Source organism: Geotrypetes seraphini, chromosome 10 (assembly GCF_902459505.1).
Source record: "Geotrypetes seraphini chromosome 10, aGeoSer1.1, whole genome shotgun sequence".
NCBI lineage: Eukaryota > Metazoa > Chordata > Amphibia > Gymnophiona > Dermophiidae > Geotrypetes > Geotrypetes seraphini.
In genome coordinates, this window is record NC_047093.1 from 93,907,148 (window position 1) to 93,928,873 (window position 21,726).

At 42.5% G+C, this 21,726-nt stretch overlaps 1 protein-coding gene across 11 annotated transcripts in view; it reads right to left on the reverse strand.

Moving 5' to 3' along the window:
• Positions 1-21,726, reverse strand: part of EHMT1 (euchromatic histone lysine methyltransferase 1) — a 642,972-nt gene that overhangs the window by 187,053 nt on the left and 434,193 nt on the right. For all 11 annotated transcript variants that reach the window (XM_033961438.1, XM_033961434.1, XM_033961436.1 and 8 more), the window contains one exon: positions 5,345-5,451. In XM_033961438.1, the coding sequence (XP_033817329.1) occupies positions 5,345-5,451 (107 nt within the window). The remainder of the gene's footprint in view (positions 1-5,344; positions 5,452-21,726) is intronic.

Consider the following 21,726-nt stretch of genomic DNA (forward strand, 5'->3'; position numbering starts at 1 on the left):
TCTGTTAGTAGAGTTTCTACTGTGTAATTCAGGTTTTGCAAATGTGACTTGTCTCATTTTCTTGAATACTTTCCTTTTTATTTCATTTTCCACCTTCCATTTTCAGTGCTGTTTTTTCAAAGAGCATGCTTGAGTGGTTTATTTACTTGATGATGCTTTCAAAATCCATAAGTGCAGTTTTTTAAGAGCAATGATGAGGTCTCATGGTTGGTCTTTTCTCCACGATTAGTACATATTGATTATCATATGGTTTGTTTGTTTTTGTGTTTATATATTTTTCATTTTTTTCGCCTCCAAGTTTATGTACTGTATGCTTTCTAAATAATAAAGAAGCTTATGTCCTGACTTGTTGATTTCCATTGGTGCAAAATATGGCCAAGTTTCTGCTGATCAGGTACTCCCCTGTGCCAGAACAGTATCCAGACATATTTCTGCTATTGCTGAAAAAGAAAAGGATGCATTGTCTGATGTGTTAGGTTAGCAAAATAAATTTGCCATTACAACTGATCTATGGACTGAAGATGGAATTGGAATGCCATACATAACAGTGACTGCACACTATGTTTATGACAATTTTCATCTTCACGCAAGAATTCTCGCCACCAGAACTCTGCTTGAGAAGCACACTGCAGCTAATATTCGATCTACTGTCAAGGAAATCTTGGAAGAGTTGGGGGCTTATCATCAGAACAATGTCTATATCACTGACAATGGAGCTAATATTAAGGCTGCATTCAAAGATCAACAGTGGCTATCATGCGCAGGCCACAATTTGAATCTTGTGTTGGTTCCTGGACTAAAGCACAATGACAATGTTGATTCTCCAGTTGCTGATGTAAGTCTGCTGATAAATCTTGCAAAAGACACCATCACACATATCAAGCATTCAAGAATGCATCACAAGCTAGAGACTAGCCTTAAACAGGTTGTTCCAACTAGATGGAACAGCATCTATAAAATGCTGGAATCAATATCTCAAAACCTACCACATCTTAAAGAACTGGCTAATGGAGTATAGGGATAAAAAACTGCAGAGTCTGCTTTTGGTTTTGAATGAAGCACTATTAAATGACACAATTTGTGTCTTACGCAACTTTGATGCCTTTGATGTCTTGTCTGTCTTCCAACACGTGTTCAGTTATTCAAACATCTTATTGCAACAGATTCATCAATTATTGCTGCCATAAAGAAGCATTTTGAACAGTTAATCAATACTTATTTCCTGGTTTTATCCATTACACAGCATTGCTTCCCTCTTACACCCATGTCTGAAAAATAATCCAGTTATCTTCCTGGAAGTCGCAAAAACAGAGGCAATCATATCTTTAAAGAGGTTGTACCAAGAGGTTGAAATGGAAGCCTCCTCGACTTCAAATCTGGACCAACATTCCACACTTCCAGAGATCACCACTGTGGAAGAATTCCCAGGGCCAGGTCCCTCCAAAAGAAGGAAAATGGATGCAACCGTTGGTTTCCCGAGTGACTTTTTTTTAAACATTGTCACCTCAGAAGACTGCTATTAATGAGGTGGATAGCTATCTATATTCAATAAATAATAATAATAATAATTTTATTCTTATATACCATCAAAGCATGAAAGTTCGAGGCGGTTCACAGTAAGAGGTGCTGGACAATCAGCGGAATAGTTACAATGTAAAGTCGTCGAGTACATGTAGACTGAGTAAGGAGATAAAGGCTTTTAAGAGTTCTTAGGTTACAAATCAGTCAAACAAGCTCATTTTTACTAGTTTTCTAAAACTTAGATAGGATGAGGAGTGCATAATAGTTTTACCCAGCCAATCGTTTTAGACATTTTTAAACAACTTTCTGCTAGAGAATGAGTCCGTTCCCTTGAGGCTAGAGTTGCAGACTTGGAGGAGCTGAGGGAGACAGAGAGATACATAGAGGAGGCTTACAGGGACTTTGTAGAGAAGTCTAGGGTTACCAGGATATACTGGACTTCAAACTTCGCAGGCAAGGACAATATAATGAGAAAGTAATAGGAGACTACATCTGGGGGCTGATTTGTGAAAGTAGTTTACAATATAATCGCAAATCTCAAAAAACTATTCACTTCTCAATTTTCTGTGGTCATCTTTGTATAACTTCAATATAAATACTGTATTTTTCGCTCCATTAGACGCACTTTTGGATGCGACGCACAAGGCAGACACTTGCCCTCTTCTGTCCAGGTATCTTTTGTAACAGCAGGCCTTTATTGTTGGATGGGTAAACATGTGGATTATACGTTAAGGCCTAATAGAACAATCCAAGTTAAAGTAGGAGACCAAGTACAAAGGGGCCGAACCAAGAATTGATTTGAAACAAAGACAAGCAAACTTGAACAAAACTCTTGCTTCCAGGGGCAGCCAATGAAGTTTTTGGTAATAGGGAGTTATAGGTTCCCAATTTTTAAACCAAAAATCAATTGGACTGCTGAATTTTGAATAATTTGGAGTCTTTGAGTGGTTTTCTTGAAAGATCCCAAATAAATGATGTTACAATAGTCAAGCATGCTTAAAATGGAAGATTGCACCAGTAAACGGAATGATTCTGCATCAAAGTATTTTCTGATGGTTCTTAGTTTCCATAATGTCGAGAAGCCTTTTCTAACCAATAATTCTGTGTGTACATCTACAGTGAGGTAATGGTCCAGAGTCGCACCCAGAATTTTTATGGAATCGACAATAAGAAAGTCCTGTCCATTCAAATAAATTGATGAATCTTTGATTTTATCATTCGGACTAGTCAGAAAAAATTTGGTTTTATCTGAGTTGAGTTTCAATTTGAATTTGGCCATCCATAATTCAGTTTGCTTTAAAATAGATGTCAGGTGATTCTTCGTCTCAGTGGTCAGGTTTGTTAGGGGAAACACTATAGTGATGTCGTCAGCATAGATATACTAAATCAATAATAGTGAAGTGGATAAATGTAGATCATACAACAAAACAAAATTACTCCACTCAGTTAGCTAAGAGTAATGTCTTAAACCAGGGTGTCCAACCTGCGGCCTAAGGGCCACATGCGGCCCTGATAAGTATTTTGTGTGGTCCGGGTCGAGGGCAATGCAGTGTTTTCCTCCAATGCCCCTGGGTGTTTACCATCTTCTCCCTCTTCTGTCTTGCTGCAGCATTTGCGCGTTTGTGCGGCCCCAGAAACATTTTTTTCGGCCAATGCGGCCCAGGGAAGCCAAAAGGTTGGACACCCCTGTCTTAAATGGAAGAAAAAGCCTCAGGTTTGTTTAGGCTGGCAAACGTGCTCAAGCCTCCTCCACCCACATCATTGGCTTCAAAAAACATTTGGCAATTGGCTGGGTGTTTCAGTATTGAATGAATGAAAGAAATTTAGTTGTTATGGCACTTTCCCCGTCCTGATGAAGAAACGAAATGCTTTGGTGGGGTATAGTGTAACAGCGACATTGAATAAGCTAAGTTATTTAAACCTTATAGGGGAATGAAATGCAATGAAATGACTTTCAAAACGAATTGCAAATGAATTAGAAAGAATATAAGATATATTGACGAATTTAGACCCGAGAATAGAAATAATATGAATAAGTAAAATAAAAAAATAAAAAATAAAAATATAGAAAAGCCTAGAAAAAAAAACCTTGAAAATATAGGTTTAGTTAGTAAATGCACGATTGGGTTAGCCAGTGACGAATGCTGCCACACTGTGCTGTATCAGACAGCTGACGTTCTGAGATTCCCCATGTGTGTTTAATATAAATTAAGTTAAAAAGAGGTTGGATGCATGATATAATCTAAGGAAGTTAATGAAGTGACTATCTAAGTGGTTTCTTAGAAGAAACATCAAATTTGAAACTAACATCCCTTTTGAGGACATTTTTCAAATTTTCAATTTTATTATGCAATGTGATGTTATCTTTCATTAAAGCAGTTACATGTTGCCTCAAAAAAGCAATAGAACTGCTACCAGTATCAAATTCTCTCTTAGCATCCCTGCCTCCTACTCTCCTAATATAACCTTAGTGAACAGATTTGCAACTAATGATTGAGCTGGATTTATTGACCCACAAATAGTTTTACTCAGTCCTTCAATCATCATCCAAATCACATCAAAAGATTCTATTATAGGACTCTGCAATCTAATGGAAAAGGTACTGATGCTTAGAGAATGACAAGACAAATTTTTCTCTGTACCCGGAAAAACTCAATTTTCCCACCGATCCCTGTGAGTTTTGTTGCTGTCTCTGCCCCATTCTTGTATGCTCAGCCTTAACCACACAAACCTCGAACACTTATGATTTTAAAGTGTTTGAGGCTTGTGCAGATGAGGACAGAGCTTGAAGGAATGGGGCAGGGACAGGAAAAGAACTCGCGGGGATGGGAAAATGAGCTCTCATGGGGATGGGGAAATTTTTGTCCCTGTGTCATTCTCTATTGGCATTTTATGTACCACCTTCCTTCTGAAGTCCCAGAATCAAGCTCTGTGAAGCAGATTCTTCATAAGCACCATTCCTCCCACCACCACTACTCTATTCTGCTCGGTTCTTCCACCATCTGATTCAATACTACATTGAAGCCTCTCATCCAGGACACTGACGGGTCTTCCTGAAGTGAAGTTCAATGATCACTGCCATCCTTCTGGGCTCAAATAGATCTCAAAGGCCAAAGAAGAAACTGGTGCTCCTTACTCAGTCAGCACTCCAGACGACAACCCTCCGCAAGCTTCAGATGAAAGAATCCATACGGTCAGAGGTCTATGGAGCACTAGATCAAGAAGGAAGACTGTGGTTCCTACCCTTCCTGTTCCCCATCAAAGAAACCAAGCACAAAGGATGAGTCAGAGTGCAGAGGGATACGTCCACCAACTTGATCAGTAACTTGCATTTGAGAGTGATGAACAACATACAATCAAAGCTAAAGGTAAACTTATTTTATTACAAATTTTTATCCCACCTATCTAGACAACCTTATTCTTGGTGGATAATATAAGTAGTAATTTTTTTATGCTTTTTCTTTCCTTTTTCATCAGGTACATACTTATTGTCATAGGAATGGGAGGCATATTTTAGTCCTAATTTAAAGGAAAATGTAGCTTTTGAGCATAGATATTATTTCAGATTTTACTTCATTTACTAATAGATTTGCTTGTTAAGTCTTCCTGGAAACAAAAGAAATTTCTAATTGTTTATGTAATACAATTGCATTTTTGCTAGACTAAATTACTACATATACTGCTTTGTTTTGCTGGCACTGATAGTGTAGACTTTGTTTTTTTGTATTTTAAAATATCACTTAATTTATATATTCTGCAGTTAGAAGCTGAAGCTTTGGAATGAGTGGCATGTTTGTTTTTAGAATAATATTAGTTTATTCACCTGGACAAGCATGTGACAGATGTCCACATGGCCCACTTCTGCTGCAGCGTGCAGTGGTGTCCTCCTACTTTGTTGTTCCATTTTAAAGTTTGGGTCGATCCCATCCACTGGAAAGCAAACAAAAGGATCCAGGTCAACACAAAAGCACCATGCAGTGAAATAAAGCAAAGAAAACAAACATTCTGGAAATCTCAGACTGCTCTAATATCCTGGCTTTATGCAGACAACAGGTAATTTCTAAAAACAGCAGTTCACCAGTCACACAAATGGGTCATGAGACTACTCTTGATGCTGAATGCACATGAATTTTCCATAGCTTTCTGGAAAAGCTAAAGTTGCTTACTGCATATGTGCAATAACTCCTATACTGCAGCTGCTCCATGGTTCCCCTAAATTCTATCTATTAACTATGACTTGAAACAGAAACGAATCTGAAAGGGAGATGACTATCTGGGGGTTTCAGGAACTGCTATCTTCAGAGACAAGATAAGTAACCTTGCTTTCTCGTAAGACAAAACAGTGTAAGGAGTCAAATAAGAGGAACTGCCTTGATAAGAGCCGTCATTAACAAAGAAAAAAGGGGGGGCAGGAATTTGAGGGGGTAAAACCCCTTTAACATTTTGTCTTTTTTTAATCAAACATAATACAAAATTATAAAAATGGTCCTGGGGACAACAGAGTTAGGCATTACCATTCAAGAATGAAACCATGGAAAATGGACAGCCCAAGACTAATAATCACACATCAACAGCTTAGCCATGGGGTGGGGTCTCTAGGGCTTGGTTACCCCCCTCCCCTTACATACACTGAGCTCAGGCCCCCTTAACACTTGCAGCACCAGATATATAGATGGCAGGAATGCTCAAGCCCTATCAACCTAAGAAATTCACCTGCTTGAGCCCCCCTGTGCCTGAAAAGCAGAAAGTCAATGGAAAGCTCAATCCACTGATACTAAAGTCTTATGGCAGGAGCAATTAAACCCAAATTCTTAATATACTCAGGTCAGCTACACATTAAAAAGATAGCACTGCTATACCTTCTCATCTGTAATAATCTTCATAAGCTTCAGAGGTGAGTAGTTTCACACGAGCCACTTGCCCATGATTCACCTGAATCAGCATGAGCTTCACATGCTAATTCATTTGTCGATCAAAAACCATTTTTGAAAAATCATTCATGTTATTTCAATGTACAAAAGTACTTGGCTTAAAAATGATGTCTCTCTTTATTTGAGGCACAGGCCAGATAGCCTGACATGGGCCATGTTTCGCTCAAGCTGTATCAAAAACTGGTCCTAGTGCACTTTACTTTCACTTCTTAGGCAAGCAGAACCGAGGACCCAAAAGCGGCATCTTCTCAAGCTGCTACCTCCACTCTGTAAAACTTCACAAAAAGAGTGGAGAGCAGACCAAGTAACTGCTCTACAAGTCTCATTAGGTGAAATCGTCTGGAACTCCGCCCAGGTTGCAGATATACCTCTAATTGAATGCGCTGCAATTGAGACAAGGGCTGTTTATCGCAGGCAATGTAGAAAGATGAAATTGCCTTGCAAATCCATCTGGCGATCAAGGCATGGGAGACTGGCTTGCCCCTTCTAGAGTGGTTAGCACAAAAAAGGAGGTTGGAGAGTCGGGAATCATTAGGTCCTCTCCAAGTAGTGCAGGAGGACTCTATGTACATCCAGCCTCTGCAAAATCTTGTCCTGTTTTGTTGAATCCATGGGGTGAAAAGCAGGTAAACGAATCTCTTGATTGATATGGAAAGCAGAAATTACCTTCGGTAAGAAAGCAGGAACCATTTCCAGAGAAACACCAGACTCTGAAAACCAGAGGAATGGTTCCTTACCAGAAATGATCTGTAACTCTGAGATCTGCCTTGCTGAGAAAATGGTGACCAAAAACACTATCTCAACCGTAAGAATTAAGAGCGACACATCTGGCAGGGGCTCATACGGAGCCCAAGATAGGCCCCTCAGGCATGAGAGGCCAGCTAACTGTACTTGAGAGATGAAACCACTGGACCCTTTTCAAGAATGGCCTGAAGAAAAGCTAGAATCACCAGAATAGGAGCCTCCTCAGGCTCTACTTGCTTTTTGGCGTACCATAACTGAAAGATTTTCCAGGTCTTAGCATAAGCTACATACATTGTAGGCTTCTTTGTTCTAAGAAGATTTGTATAAGCTCCGAGTAGCCCTTCCAAATCAGGGCCAATCATTCAAGAGCCATGCTGTAAGACCAAAGCACTCTGGATTCTCCATGGGAACTAAGCCCTAAGGAGCCTCGGGTGAATCGGCAGTTTGAAACACTGTCCCTCTGGAGATGCACGAGATCTGTATACCAAGATCGGTGAGGCCAGTCCTGAGCCACCAGAATCACCAGCCCCTAATGATGCACTATTCTGCGGATGATCCGACCCACCATGGTCCATAGAGGAAAGATATAAAGAAGTTTGGTGGGCCAGAGATGAACGAAGAAGTCCAGCCCTGCACTACCCAGTTTGGTCTTTTGACTGTAGAAACAATCTATCTTCATATTCTGGGCTGTGGCCATGAGATCTGAAGACCACTTGTTATTAAGTCTCCATCAATGATCTCACGACAACTCAATGTGCTGTATAAGTAATATATATTTTATTAGTAATCAATAACAGCTTACAGAACAAGTCTTTCAGCCAATTGACCAAGGTCCTCAAATTCAAGGACACAAACTTCAAAGACATGTGAGACTTCGTTCACCAGGCGCTACAAAGCCAAGCAGAAACCGATAACGTGGAAGGAATGTGGTCAACTTTGAAAGCCACCATACAGGAAGCAACAAAGCCACCTGTATGGTGGCTTTCAAAGTTGACCACATTCCTTCCACGTTATCGGTTTCTGCTTGGCTTTGTAGCGCCTGGTGAACGAAGTCTCACATGTCTTTGAAGTTTGTGTCCTTGAATTTGAGGACCTTGGTCAATTGGCTGAAAGACTTGTTCTGTAAGCTGTTATTGATTACTAATAAAATATATATTACTTATACAGCACATTGAGTTGTCGTGAGATCATTGATGGAGACTTAATAACAAGTGGTCTTCAGATCTCATGGCCACAGCCCAGAATATGAAGATAGATTGTTTCTACAGTCAAAAGACCAAACTGGGTAGTGCAGGGCTGGACTTCTTCGTTCATCTCTGGCCACCAAACTTCTTCATCGCCATGAGATCTGAAGACCACTTGTTATTAAGTCTCCATCAATGATCTCACGACAACTCAATGTGCTGTATACGTAATATATATTTTATTAGTAATCAATAACAGTTTAAAGAACAAGTCTTTCAGCCAATTGACCAAGGTCCTCAAATTCAAGGACACAAACTTCAAAGACATGTGAGACTTCGTTCACCAGGCGCTACAAAGCCAAGCAGAAACCGATAACGTGGAAGGAATGTGGTCAACTTTGAAAGCCACCATACAGGAAGCAACAAACCGATATGTTTAATCAGTAAGTAAACGGAGTAGGAACAATAAGCCACAGTGGTTCTCTGCGGAGATCTTGGACCTCATCAAGGAGAAGAAAAAAGCATTCATCTCTTACAAACAATCAGGGAAACAGGATTCTAGAGTAGACTATCTAGCCAAGTCAAAAGCCGTCAAAACAGCAGTTAGGGAGGCCAAATTCCGCATGGAGGAGTCTCTAGCGAAGAACATACAAAAAGGAGATAAATCCTTCTTCAGGTATATCAGTGACAGGAACAAGAACTCAGGTGGGATAGTATGTCTCAGGAAACCAGATGGAGACTATGTAGAAATGGACTTGGAAAAAGCCCAACTGTTGAATGAATACTTCTGCTCAGTCTTCACCCGCAAGGCGCCGGGACTCGGCCCTCAGCTGCAGACAAGGGCTGAACCAGTTGACCCATTTAGTAATTTCAAGTTTACACCCAGCAGTGTCTACTGCGAGCTGTCAAAGCTCAAGGTTAACAAGGCAATGGGGCCTGACAACCTACACCCCAGGGTGCTCAGGGAGTTGTGTGATGTCTTGGCGGAACCGCTATCCGCGCTCTTCAATCTCTCCCTTAGTACAGGTAACATCCCGTTGGACTGGAAGACAGCTAATGTCATTCCACTCCACAAGAAAGGCTCCAAGATGGAGAAAGCAAACTACAGACCAGTGAGTCTCACATCAATAGTGAGCAAACTAATGGAAACTCTAATCAAACGCCAATTGGATACGATCATGAACGAGGAGAATCTACGGGATCCCCGTCAACATGGATTTACTAAGGGGAGATCCTGCCATCCAACTTGATTAGCTTCTTTGACTGGATGACGAGGAAGCTGGATGTTGGGGAGTCCCTGGACATCGTATACCTGAACTTCAGCAAAGCATTCGATAGCGTACCACACCGCAGGTTGCTGAGCAAGATGAGTTCTATAGGATTGGGCGACACACTGATAAAATGGATTGGGAACTGGCTTGGAGGTAGGCTTCAGAGGGTAGTGGTGAACGGCACCCCCTCCGAAATGACGGAGGTGATCAGTGGAGTGCCGTAGGGCTCCAACCTGGGCCCGATCCTGTTCAACATCTACATAAGAGACTTGGCAGAAGTGCTCAGAGGTAAAATAATATTATTCGCCGATGACGCCAAACTAAGCAATGTGGTGGGCAATAGCACAACAGACAAAAATTCAATGCCCGACAACATGATGCCCGACCCACTTCTACTAGAACCTGGCAACTAGAGCTAGGTCCTGGCAACTCAGCTTCAATGCCAAAAAATGCAAAGTCATGCATCTGGGAAGCCAAAATCCATGCAAAACTTACACCCTAAATGGCAAGATCCTGACAAGAACTGAAGCAGAAAGAGACCTAGGGGTGATTGTCAGTGAAGACATGAAGTCTGCAAATCAAGTGGAGCAAGCTTCATCCAAAGCAAGGCAAATCATAGGTTGCATACGCAGGAGTTTCGTCAGCCGTAAGCCTGAAGTCATTATGCCATTGTATAGATCCATGGTGAGACCACACCTGGAGTACTGTGTGCAATTCTGGAGGCCGCATTATCGAAAGGATGTGCTGAGACTAGAGTCGGTCCAGAGAATGGCCACCCGGATGGTCTCAGGTCTCAAGGATCTCCCGTACGAGGAGCGGCTGGATAAATTACAGCTCTACTCACTCGAGGAACGCAGAGAGAGGGGAGACGTGATCGAGACGTTCAAGTATCTCACGGGCCGCATCGAGGTGGAAGAAGATATCTTCCTTTTCAAGGGTCCCACGGCAACAAGGGGGCATCCGTGAAAATCAGGGGCGGGAAACTGCACGGTGATGCCAGGAAATTCTTTTTCACTGAAAGGGTGGTTGATCGCTGGAATGGTCTTCCACTTCAGGTCATTGAGGCCAGCAGCGTGCCTGATTTTAAGGCCAAATGGGATAAACACTTGGGATCTATTCACAGAGAGGGGAGGGTCATTGCGTTGGGCAGACTAGATGGGCCGTGAGTATATACGTCAAACCAGCCTGAGTATACCTGGGGTCTGTTCTCACTAGAACAAGGGTAGGCAATTCTGGTCCTTGAGAGCCAGAGCCAGGTCAGGTTTTCAGGATATCCACAATTAATATGTATGAGATGGATTTGCATGCACTGTTTCCTTGAGATTCAAATCTATCTCATGCATATTTATTGTGGATATCCTGAAAACCTGACCTGGCTCCGGCTCTCGAGGACCGGAATTGCCTACCCCTGCCCTAGGCCATCCGTGATCTGGCCTTTTATACATTTTTAACAACTTGAGACCACGTTAGTACATGTTACGTTCTTAAGTTCAATTGGATATTCATAAGTATCATTTCTCTTATCTGTTCATTGATTGGTCAGCTTTTATACTTTTTTGAGTCATATTGAGCGTGATGTCCTGTTTACCAAAAGGCTCATCTAACTTCCTGACATATGTCCTTTTAATATCAAGAATCTTCCATTTTTGAGCAAGGTCCACCCATTCCTGGACTTATTTGCCTAGTAGTCAATTTTATATCCTTATGGTTGGGAGATGTGGTAATCGCCTTCTGATCCGATACTGGTAATTTCCATTCTTACAGATAAACTTCTTTGTTTTGTGATACTCAGCAGATGTTTGCTAGTTTCTGTGTCAAAGATGAGTTTCACATGAAACTCTTGCTTATTTTAGGAGAGAGAGAGAAATCATGTGAGAGCTGACAGTTTGTTCAGGGTGTTTTCAGGCCTGTAATATGTATTGTCTTATGTCTCTTAATCTGGGGTTTTCAGGGGGGTCTCTGTCTTCAACTCCAGTTTCATGGAGGTCTTAAGTCTTCACCTGTACAGGTCTTTCTCCACCCTTTCCTCAGATCCATGCCTGGTGTTCCCCAATGCTGCACAATAATGGTGAATGCCTACTGGGACAGAGACCACTCCCTCAGATCCAGAGTCAGCTTGCTGAGAAAATCGGCCTAGACATTCTCTACTCCTGCCACATGTGCAGCCAATAGGTCTTAAGAGAGATTCCTCCCAAAGGAACAACATCTGTGCTTCCAGTCATAGGGGAGAACTTCCTGTGTCTTTATTCCTGTTTTCATAAGCTACCACTATGGCATGGGCCAAAACACTGTCTGTCTTACCAGTCAGGAAAGAGTGCACTCCTTCAGTGCCAAACAAATGGCTCTCAGATCCTGCCAAGATAAGGACTACTTAATTTCCAATGGAATTCACTTTCCCTAGAGCAGGCGACCATAGCAGTAGCCACCCCCCTCCCCCAGCCACTCAGGCTGGAGTCCTTGGGGGTTCTTGAAGGCCGAGCCACCATGAGAATCTGAGGGTTGCTGGAGCTGGTAACTGTCAAATCTCTGTCTGGACCCCTGGAAGGGCATCTGAGAGTAACAGGAGGAAATTTGGCAGGATCTCCAAGAGGTATAAAACACTGCCTCTGCCACCCCCAGCGGAACTGCTGTCCGAGAGGGAGCTGAGATGGTCAACCACCATATTGGCCAAGAGGTCTTCTAAACCTTTGTCAAAAAGCATCTGCCCCTTGAAGGGTAACCTGCTGAGAGTGGCCTTAGAAGCTGAACATCCACCAGCTGAAACTCAGGCTTCTGATGATGTCATAAAGAGCATCAGCCACATTATCCAATCCATCCTTAATCATGTGGGGACCAGCCTGCAATCTTGTATATCAGACTCATACCAAGGGGGAGGCAGCTGCTGCAACTTTGCAACCCAAAGCCAGCACTTCAAACTGCCTTGTAATGACCACATCTATCTTACAATTCTGTGTGCCCATCAGTATCACTCCACCCTCACTAGGAAGGATGTGCGTAAGGCTACTGGCGATACTGCACAGTTCCCTTTCGGCTGTGAAAACAGCTGTTGGGAGTCCGGAGCCATAGGATAAAGCTTAGGAATAGCTTTGGCCACCTTCAAAGAGCCTTCAGGTGGCTCCCATTGGTCAGAAACTAGGGGGGAGATGCCTGGATGACCAGGAAAGGATGCCTGCGAATGCACATAACTGTATACTGGGAGGCAGAGGGCAGCTGAAAATTGAGCTGCTACACAGAGGGAGTCAGACATAACCTGAGAAACTGAAGCCAACCCGAAAAGACTATCACTGTGATCCACTGCCTCTTCTGACTCCTGACCTCCTGTAATCTCAAACAAAATGCAATAGAGCCTTAAATGGCATAGCCAGGAATTTCCAGTCTTCCCAGCTCTGCTCCAAAGGGTTACTGACCTAGGAGCCAACATGTTGTGAGGAGAGACCTGATGGGGAAAAGATGTCCCATGTAGTGAAGCTGGTGTGTTCACAAGTTGTGTAGCACTTCCCAGGCTCGATAAATAAGTTTTCCACAGGAGAGATCCTGGACTGGAGGCCCTATGAATCCCTGCAAGGTTTCTGACTGAAAGGGAGTACCACCTCCATGCACTTGCACTTCACACCCTCGTTGCATGTGGCCTCTGGACAAGCTTTCTTCCCCAAAGATCAGGCATTTTGGGCCATTCTGGGGATCTAACTCCCTGGAGGACTGAAGAGAGGCTGAGCCCAAAGCTCCCATCCCCCCTCCTGCACCCTGCGGCACATGGACCACTCCTCAGTGTATAAAATGCATGAATTGGGGGTAGATTGACCTGGGGAATCTATATTAGATGATCCCCAGGCAAAATGAGGAGTTTTGAGCACTTTTTAAAAAGATTGCTAAAAATCCAAGATGACCGCCACCAGAAAATCCATGCTGAACTAAAAAAAATTAAATTAGCGAAAAAGGGGTTTTGGAGGTGGGGGAACTTGACTAACCCCAGAAACCCTTGAATCTTTTTCAGAACCTCCCAATCTAAGATGACCGCCACCAGAAAATCCAGCTGAACTAAAAAAAATTAAATTAGCGAAAAAGGGGTTTTGGAGGTGGGGGAACTTGACTAACCCCAGAAACCCTTGAATCTTTTTCAGAACCTGTCAGCTCTGAGCAGCCTGCCTGCAGGAAAAGGATCTGCCTCCAATGGAAATCTAAGGGCTGCTAGTTGGGCAGACCCTGACCATGGACTCCCACCCCCAGAAATCCACACATTGCATCAGGGTGAGAAACTTTGCAGCTGGCTCCCTGATACCCAGAGGGTTGTTACATAGGGGCCCCACAGCCTGTGCTCAAACCTCTGATAAATCAGCAGGTGAGCCAGCTCCCAATGGAACAGACCCCGAGTTCCTGAAGGGACATAATGCAAACTGGCTCCACATGTACTCAAAGAGATTGGCCTGGGAGCAGCAGTCCACCCAAGCGGACCTCCAAGCACCGAAGCCATGCATAAAAATCCAAAGACCGATGGGAAAAAAGGCCAAAAGAACAAAAGCAGAGCAGATCAGAACACACCTTCTGAGTTCACTTGCAGAAGGAAAAACTGAAGAGGGAGCTGTTCTCCACTGCAGAAGAGGAGAAGTTTAGAGTTTTAAAGTGATATCCTTCTGCAGATTTGCAACTATGGAGAAGTAACAGCTAACGTACGGAATCCCACGTCTTTGCTAAATAAAGAATTCCAGTCACTAATACCATCATTTCCAACAGGCTCAGTTCATACATTAAGTTGTGCATGCACAGAAGCATAGGCATCAGAGGCTAGAACACCTGAGAATCATCTATTGCTGGACATAAAGAGGGAGAATAATATCTGGTATGTACGAACAAAGAGTTTTTGCTTCTCTTTAGCCAGTCCACTGATGTGGAATGCCTTGTCAGGAATGCTATGTCTTTGTAGAAACCTCCTACAATTTAGGAAGTTGCTTAAAACCTACCTGTTTGTTCAAGCTTTTTTAAAGTGAATATATGACAGTAGTTGAGTTATGTTTTTACAGATAAATGGTTTATTAAATTTAAGAATGATGGTACTTAAGAATAGTTTTAATGCAGTCATGTTGTGGCTATGCAGATAAGAATATTGTAACTTTGGCGGAATCCAAGATGGCCATAGCCTAGGAGATCAGGTACAAGCCCCCGATTGAAGTGTTTCTTCCTGAATGATTTTCAGCTGAAAACTGTTGTTTTCGGCCTGGACGTACCTGCGATGTCGAAGAGGAGAGAGGCAGGAGCGCTGCTAGCACCTCGCGACGCTCCGAGGTGCCGTCCCTCGGCAACATTCAAGAACTTCTTCGGAGAATGCAGGGAGCTGCTCCAGTGGATCTGGTTGCTATAGGCCTGCTGAGGATCCCCGGTGTTGGTGAGACCGACGGAACTCCTCCTGGGCTAGACACCACTCTTAGTCTGGATGTTAGAGCACCGCCTCCTCCACCACAGTTGGCCAGCTCACCCAGGGGTCAGGAAACCCCAGAGAAAGGGGTATTACTTTCCCCAGAAGCAGATAATCTAACTGTGGGAAGCTTGGAAATGGAGATCCCGGTTCGGGTAATCTCCAAAGAAGACGCTGTGGGGTCCACAATAGCTGGAGGAGGACTGAACCAGAGGGAACAGGAACCAGAACATCCAAAGGAAAATGAGAGACTCTGTACTACAATACAAGCTACTTTTTGGGATAGACCTACTGAGGTGACCTTAGAAGCCCTATGGGACCTGGTAGCAAATTTTGCGAAGGTAATTAGTCCCAATTTCCAACAGATTGAAAATAAACTTATCCACCATTCAGAAGAACTGGGAAAATTAAAATTGGATATGACTTCTTCTAATAATTTACTTCAAAAGACTCAGAAGGATATGGTTTCAATAAAACAACTCCAGGAAACTATAATTAAAGACAATTTGAATCTTAGAAGAAAAGTGGAGTCCTTAGAGAATCAGGCATGTAGCAATAATTTGAGATTGATAAACTTTCCAAGGATAACCATGCTAACTCCTAGAGACATGCTTAAGAGATACTTATCAGAAATTTTGGAAATACCGGAAGGTAATCTTCCACCATTCGCTCAAGTTTAATATCTCCCCAGTAAAACTCCGCATCAACAGAAACCTGAGCCTACTGAAGGACAAGTATTGAATATTATTGAGATTTTAGAGAAGTCAGATAAGGAAGTGGTAACATCTGCAACATTAGTAGCTACTTTGGCTCTCTCTATTGATAAATCTTGGTTATGGAGACTATTTCTAAAGAATAAACAAAAGGAATTTCTTGGTTGTAAAATTCAAATGTTCCCTGATGTTACAAGGGAAACGCAAAAACGTAGACGTGATTTCCTTCTTTTGAAACCTGGGGTCATCTCATTAGGGCTACATTTTATTTGAGACATCCTTGTAAGTGCATTGTCCGTTACCATTCAATTAAATATGTATTCTTTGAACCTCAACATTTGACTAATTTTCTGGCGATGTCCCGTCTGGACAAAGAAAAAAAACTCAAGGTTAAGCTCTAAAAGAAAATAGTAACTTCCTTCCCAATTTATAGGAATAGCATTACTTCATTGATTGTTTTCTTAATATTTTCTCACAATTAATTCTTGGATCCAATGAGGACTTGAGCTAATTTTACCATAATAGTTTATTTTGTAATCTGCTTATATGATTGTAATATGTTATGGTTAAATTTGCTTTCTGTACAAGTTTACTTGATATAATATTGAAATCAATAAAAATACTTAAATATTAAAAAAAGAATATTGTAACTTTGTATTTTCCTCTATTTGATGTATGTTTTTTGCTATTTTATTATGTATGAAAATTTGTAAGCTGCCTTGGATAAAGGCGGATTAAAAATGTTTTAAATAAATAAATACCGGCTTCCTCGCTGATCAGACAGCTAGTGGGGCTTGAGCATCCCCACCAGTAAAAATATAGTGCGGTGGTAGCAGCTGAGGGGAAAGAGAAAATGCTTGGTTTCCTCCAGTCCATTCCTTGGCCCTCTCCAGAATTAAGTTCTGGCTACACATTCTATAGCGGCTTCAAGGTGGGAGGGATGTCAACCTCTCCAGCATATCTTAGTGCCTGGGAAGGTTGTCACTTCTTGGGGCTAAACGATATTTTAATTCTATTACGCTGTTATCATCAATCACCAAGGAAACTTCCGAGGCTGCCTACAGGTCAGAAACCTATTTACTTTTGCAAACTACTACTACTATTGCTTATAATTTCTCTAGCGCTGGCCAGACATATGCAGCTCTGTATTACATTACATTACATTACAGATTTCTATTCCGCCATTACCTTTCGGTTCAAAGCGGATTACAAAAAGAGTTATGTTAAACATGTAAGCAAACCAGGAGTAAGGACAGCTTACTTTATAAAGTGAATCTGCTCCTTCCTCCTGCCCAGGACATGCAAGTAAATGTTACAACCCTCCTGCCTCAAAGTCATTATATTATATGCAACTGAAGACTGAGCTAGAGTAAAAAAAAAAAAAAAAAATTAAGGACACTTTGGACAGAAGGCAGGGAAAGGACTAGATATTTTCCTCAGAGATTCTGAGGAACTATTTCTCGAAGACAAATCCAGTAATCTTGAGAAAAGAAACAAGAGGAGCCACAAGGATGCTGTAGCATGGGAACTAACATGCATATGTAGTTAAGGCTTTTGTTTCCCAGAAAACTTGGGGAGATTTGTGTCTGTTCATGCTGAATGCATTCAACTGACCCACTTGTATCACTGCTTGTCTTCAGAGAATCCATTTTCCGTGATTGCATTTGTTTAAACAAAGAAAAAGGTAACTTATAACGGCAAATTAGAAGCAACATATCAAAAACACTAGAATTATTTTGTGGCAATACAGCATTAACATCTGCCTTATGCCCTTTGGATAAACATACTGCATATGACATTTTATTATTATTACTATTCAATGCTGAAAGCTAACAGAACTATGAGGCCCAATTCAGACCACAGGAGGCCCAAAGTCCCTTGGTCGACAGGAAGCCTGGATATTCAATGCCGGGTATTTGAATATCCAGGGTTTTTTTGACCTGCTACAAATCAATATTCAGCACTGACCAGTTTTCATGAGCAAAGATAGGACTACTATTTAGGTAGTCCTATTTGCCCATTAAATTTAGCTGTTCAGCACTGAATATTGCTGGTTAACTTTTAGCCACTAACCACAAATATTAAGCAGAGATAACAAGCTGAATATTTATGGTTAGCCAGTTAAACGCTATTTAACCAGACAGCAGCCATTCCCAGCTGGTTAGCTTTTACTATTGGGGGGTTAGAGAATATAAGGCCAGCTGTGTGTGATCCTCATTCCACTATGCTCCCTCTCAGATCCCTGCAATGCAATCTCCTTTGTCTTCCAGGCCACACTAAGACAAGGATTGAATCCGTTCACCAGTCAACTTCTGGTTATCAAACCTTTGTTCTCTGGAACTGATGTGAGATTGGAGCAGAGTTCCTTGAAGTTTGTATACACTAAAAAAAAAAGGCTACTCTGTTAAGCCCTTCCCTAATCTACTGTAGCTTGACTTGAGCCAATTGATTTTTCTACCTGATTGGCACATTTCGCAAATAGCTCATGAGTTTAGACTCCCTGGTTATGAATCACGGCACATTTTGCAAATAGCTCATGAGTTTTAGACTCCCTTGCTATGAATCACAAGCAATCTTGAGCCAGCACAGCAGCATAGTAATGTGGTGGGGGGGAGAAAAGGGTAATTGCCCAGGGCGCTGGCATATCTCCACCCCATTCCCCTATACTTCTTTAAATCATCACCAGAATGAGCAACTTCTCTGACCTGCAGCTCGCACCAGCCTAGCTCCCTCTGAAATCACTTCCTGTTTGCTTAAGGTGACCATACGTCCCGTTTTCAACGGGACAGTCCCGTTTTCGGGCCAACCGTCCCGTTGACCCGACCCACCGCTTCGGGACAACAAAAATGTCCCGTTTTCAGGAAGCTATGCACGGGGACACCAGGACGGCCGATAACTTTCCCTCCCTGCCGCGCAGATTGAAAACCTGGGCTGCTTCTTGTTCTTCCCGACGTCAATTTTGATGTCGGAGAGGAAGTTCGGGGCCAGCCAATCGCTTCCTGACTTGCCCAAACTTCCTGTCCGACGTCAAAATTGACGTCGGGAAGAAGCCAAGAAGCAGAGGCAGCGGCCCAGCATTTCAATTGGCCAAGCAGGGAAGCATACAGGCAAGCAGCGGCGGTACACGGGCTGGTGGGTGGGCAGGGGGGTTGAATCGCACGCGGGGGGGGGGGAGGTTGACTCTGCGGGTGGGGGTGGTGAATCAAGCACTGGAGAGAGGTTAAGGAGGCAGGCAGGCAGGCTGGCTTCGGGGGAGGGACAAAGGCAAGAGGCACTATGGACATAGGAAGGAGGCACTGGGGGCACTAGGGACTCAGGACAGAGGCACTGGGGGGCACTAAGGACATAGGAAGGAAGGAGGGAGGGAATAGAAAGGGACCTGAGTAAAGAAAGAAAGAAAAAAATGAAAGAAAGGATACACAGTAAGAAGGAAATACAACCAGAGACTCATGAAATCACCAAATAGCAAAGGTAGGAAAAATGATTTTATTTTCAATTTAGTGATCAAAACGTGTCAGTTTTGAGAATTTATATCTGCTGTCTATATTTTGCACTATATTTGTCCATTTTTTAATAGTTACTGAGGTGACATTGCATATTTTAAAGTCATTTGCTTTGACATCTTTGAAACCCCCCCAAATATAAATGATAATTAACATTTTCTCTGCGTATAGTTTGCTTTGTAGTTTTTTTTTTAATTTTAAGGTTACCATTATGAATTAATATGAAGATATTATGTGTACATGAAAAATGAATGGAAGAAATTGGGGGTGGGATTGGGGGTGGGGCTAGGGCGGGATTGACAATTAATAGATGTCCCCTTTTGATGAAAAAAATAAATGGTCACGTTATGTTTGCTGTGAGCAGCAGGCTGGAAATGTAAGTTTCCTTACCTGTAACTGTAGTTCACTGTGGACAGTTGATCTTCTAGCCTCACAAGTGATGACATCACGGGTGACAGCTCTGACTTGGAATGATAGGCCAGCCGAGAAAGCTGTAAAAAGCCTTCTATGCATGAGTAGCCAGTTCCCGTCAGTGTAGTACAGTATAAATGTGCCCTCACCACACCCCCACTCAGTTGCGTGTAAAGCATGCAACAACTAGGGAGGGCGGGAGGGTTGTGTGGCTAGAAGATCAAATGCCCATGGAGAACTACAGTTACAGGTAAGGAAACTTACATTTCTCCATTGACAATGATCACAAGTGATGACTCCAAAACTATAAAGAGGTAACAGTTACATTAAAACAATAAGTAACTCAAAAAACTGTTACCTGCAGGAGGAGGTGGAGAGTTGTTGCATTGTAACATTGATTGAAGTATTGCAGAACCAAAATTGGAATCCACCCTAGATGCTTGGTCTAGGCAGTAGTGCTTGGAAAACGTATGAACAGACAACCAGGTTGTTGCTATGCAGATTTCCTCTAAAGATGCCCTTTGGAGATGAGCTGCCTTGGTTCCCATAGAATGTAGTATATGAGCTGTAATATGGGGTGCAGAAACATCTGCAGTGTTCAGGTCGTAATAAAACTTTATACACTGAGCAATCCACATCAACATTGTGCACTTCGATACTGGTAAAGAGAAGGCTGGGTCTTGTAAGACAAGAATAATTGAGGAGGTCAAAATGGAAACTTGGGTCGACTGATATAGATCTTCAGAACTCTTTTACAGTCCAAAGAGTGAAGAAGGCAGTCCTGAGTAGTAGTATGAGGTGGTGGGCAGAAAATTGGAAGAACAATTGTCTGATTAATATGGCATTAAGAAACCATCTTAGGAATGAATCTTGGATGGGTAAACAAAATAATCTTGTCATGAAGGATCTGTGCATAATGAGAATAATAAACCAAGGAATGAAGTTCCCCTATTTTACGTGCAGATGAACTAGCAAATAGGAATACGGTCTTCTGGGGGTCACGTGATGTGCATGTTTTGAGTAGGACGCCCTGAGGAGCAGCTCCGGTAACCACTCTACTAAATCTACAATTCCCTCTGATTTTCCTACACGGATTCGCTCCAAACGATTATTACTCAGCTTCTAAAGGTCGGGGAGATCACTTCCAGGACATTGCCTCTGTGGGTTATGACGCAAAAGGGAGCTTGAAGTTATCGCTCTAATTTAAGTCAGCTTGCACGCAAGATGGCGGCGGAGAATGGGCCTCCTGCGGTGCCCCCAGCCATGCCTTCCACAGTATTTCTCAATGAGGCCACAGTTTTGGAGCTTAAAAAACACTTGACGGCCATAATGGATGATAAAATATCAGGGCTGCAAGTTATTTTACAGGAGGTTAAAGATGGCATGAGCACTTTTAACAATAGAGTGATGCAACTGGAAGACTGCATTGTGCAGCAAGAGGCAACCATAGACTCCCGCTCCACCCGAATACAGGCTTTGGAGCACATGGCCCAACAGCTTAATGAGAGGGTGGAGAACCAAGAAAATCGAGCGCACCGGAACAACCTGCAGGCAGTGGAAATCCCTGAAATGATAAAAGAGGGACATGCGGGCTTGGCTGGAAACTTGGTTGCCGACAGCACTTCAGATGGGAGAGGGTCTTTCCCGATTCTGCATTAAAATATTGGTACGATGAGTGAGGTGATTAAATTTGCTGACGATACAAAGTTATTTAGAGTAGTGAAGACACAAGGAGATTGCGAAAATCTGCAATGTGACATAATCAGGCTGAAGGAATGGGCATCAACATGGCAGATGAGGTTCAACGTGGATAAGTGTAAAGTGATGCATGTAGGTAACAAAATCTCATAAACGAATACAGGATGTCCGGAGCGGTACTTGGAGAGACCTCCCAGGAAAGAGACTTGGCAGTTATGATCCACAAGTCGATGAAGCCGTCCACGCAATGTGCGGTGACGGCGGCAAAAGGGCGAACAGAATGCTAGGAATGATAAAGAAGGGGATCACAAACAGATCAGAGGTTATCATGCCGCTGTAC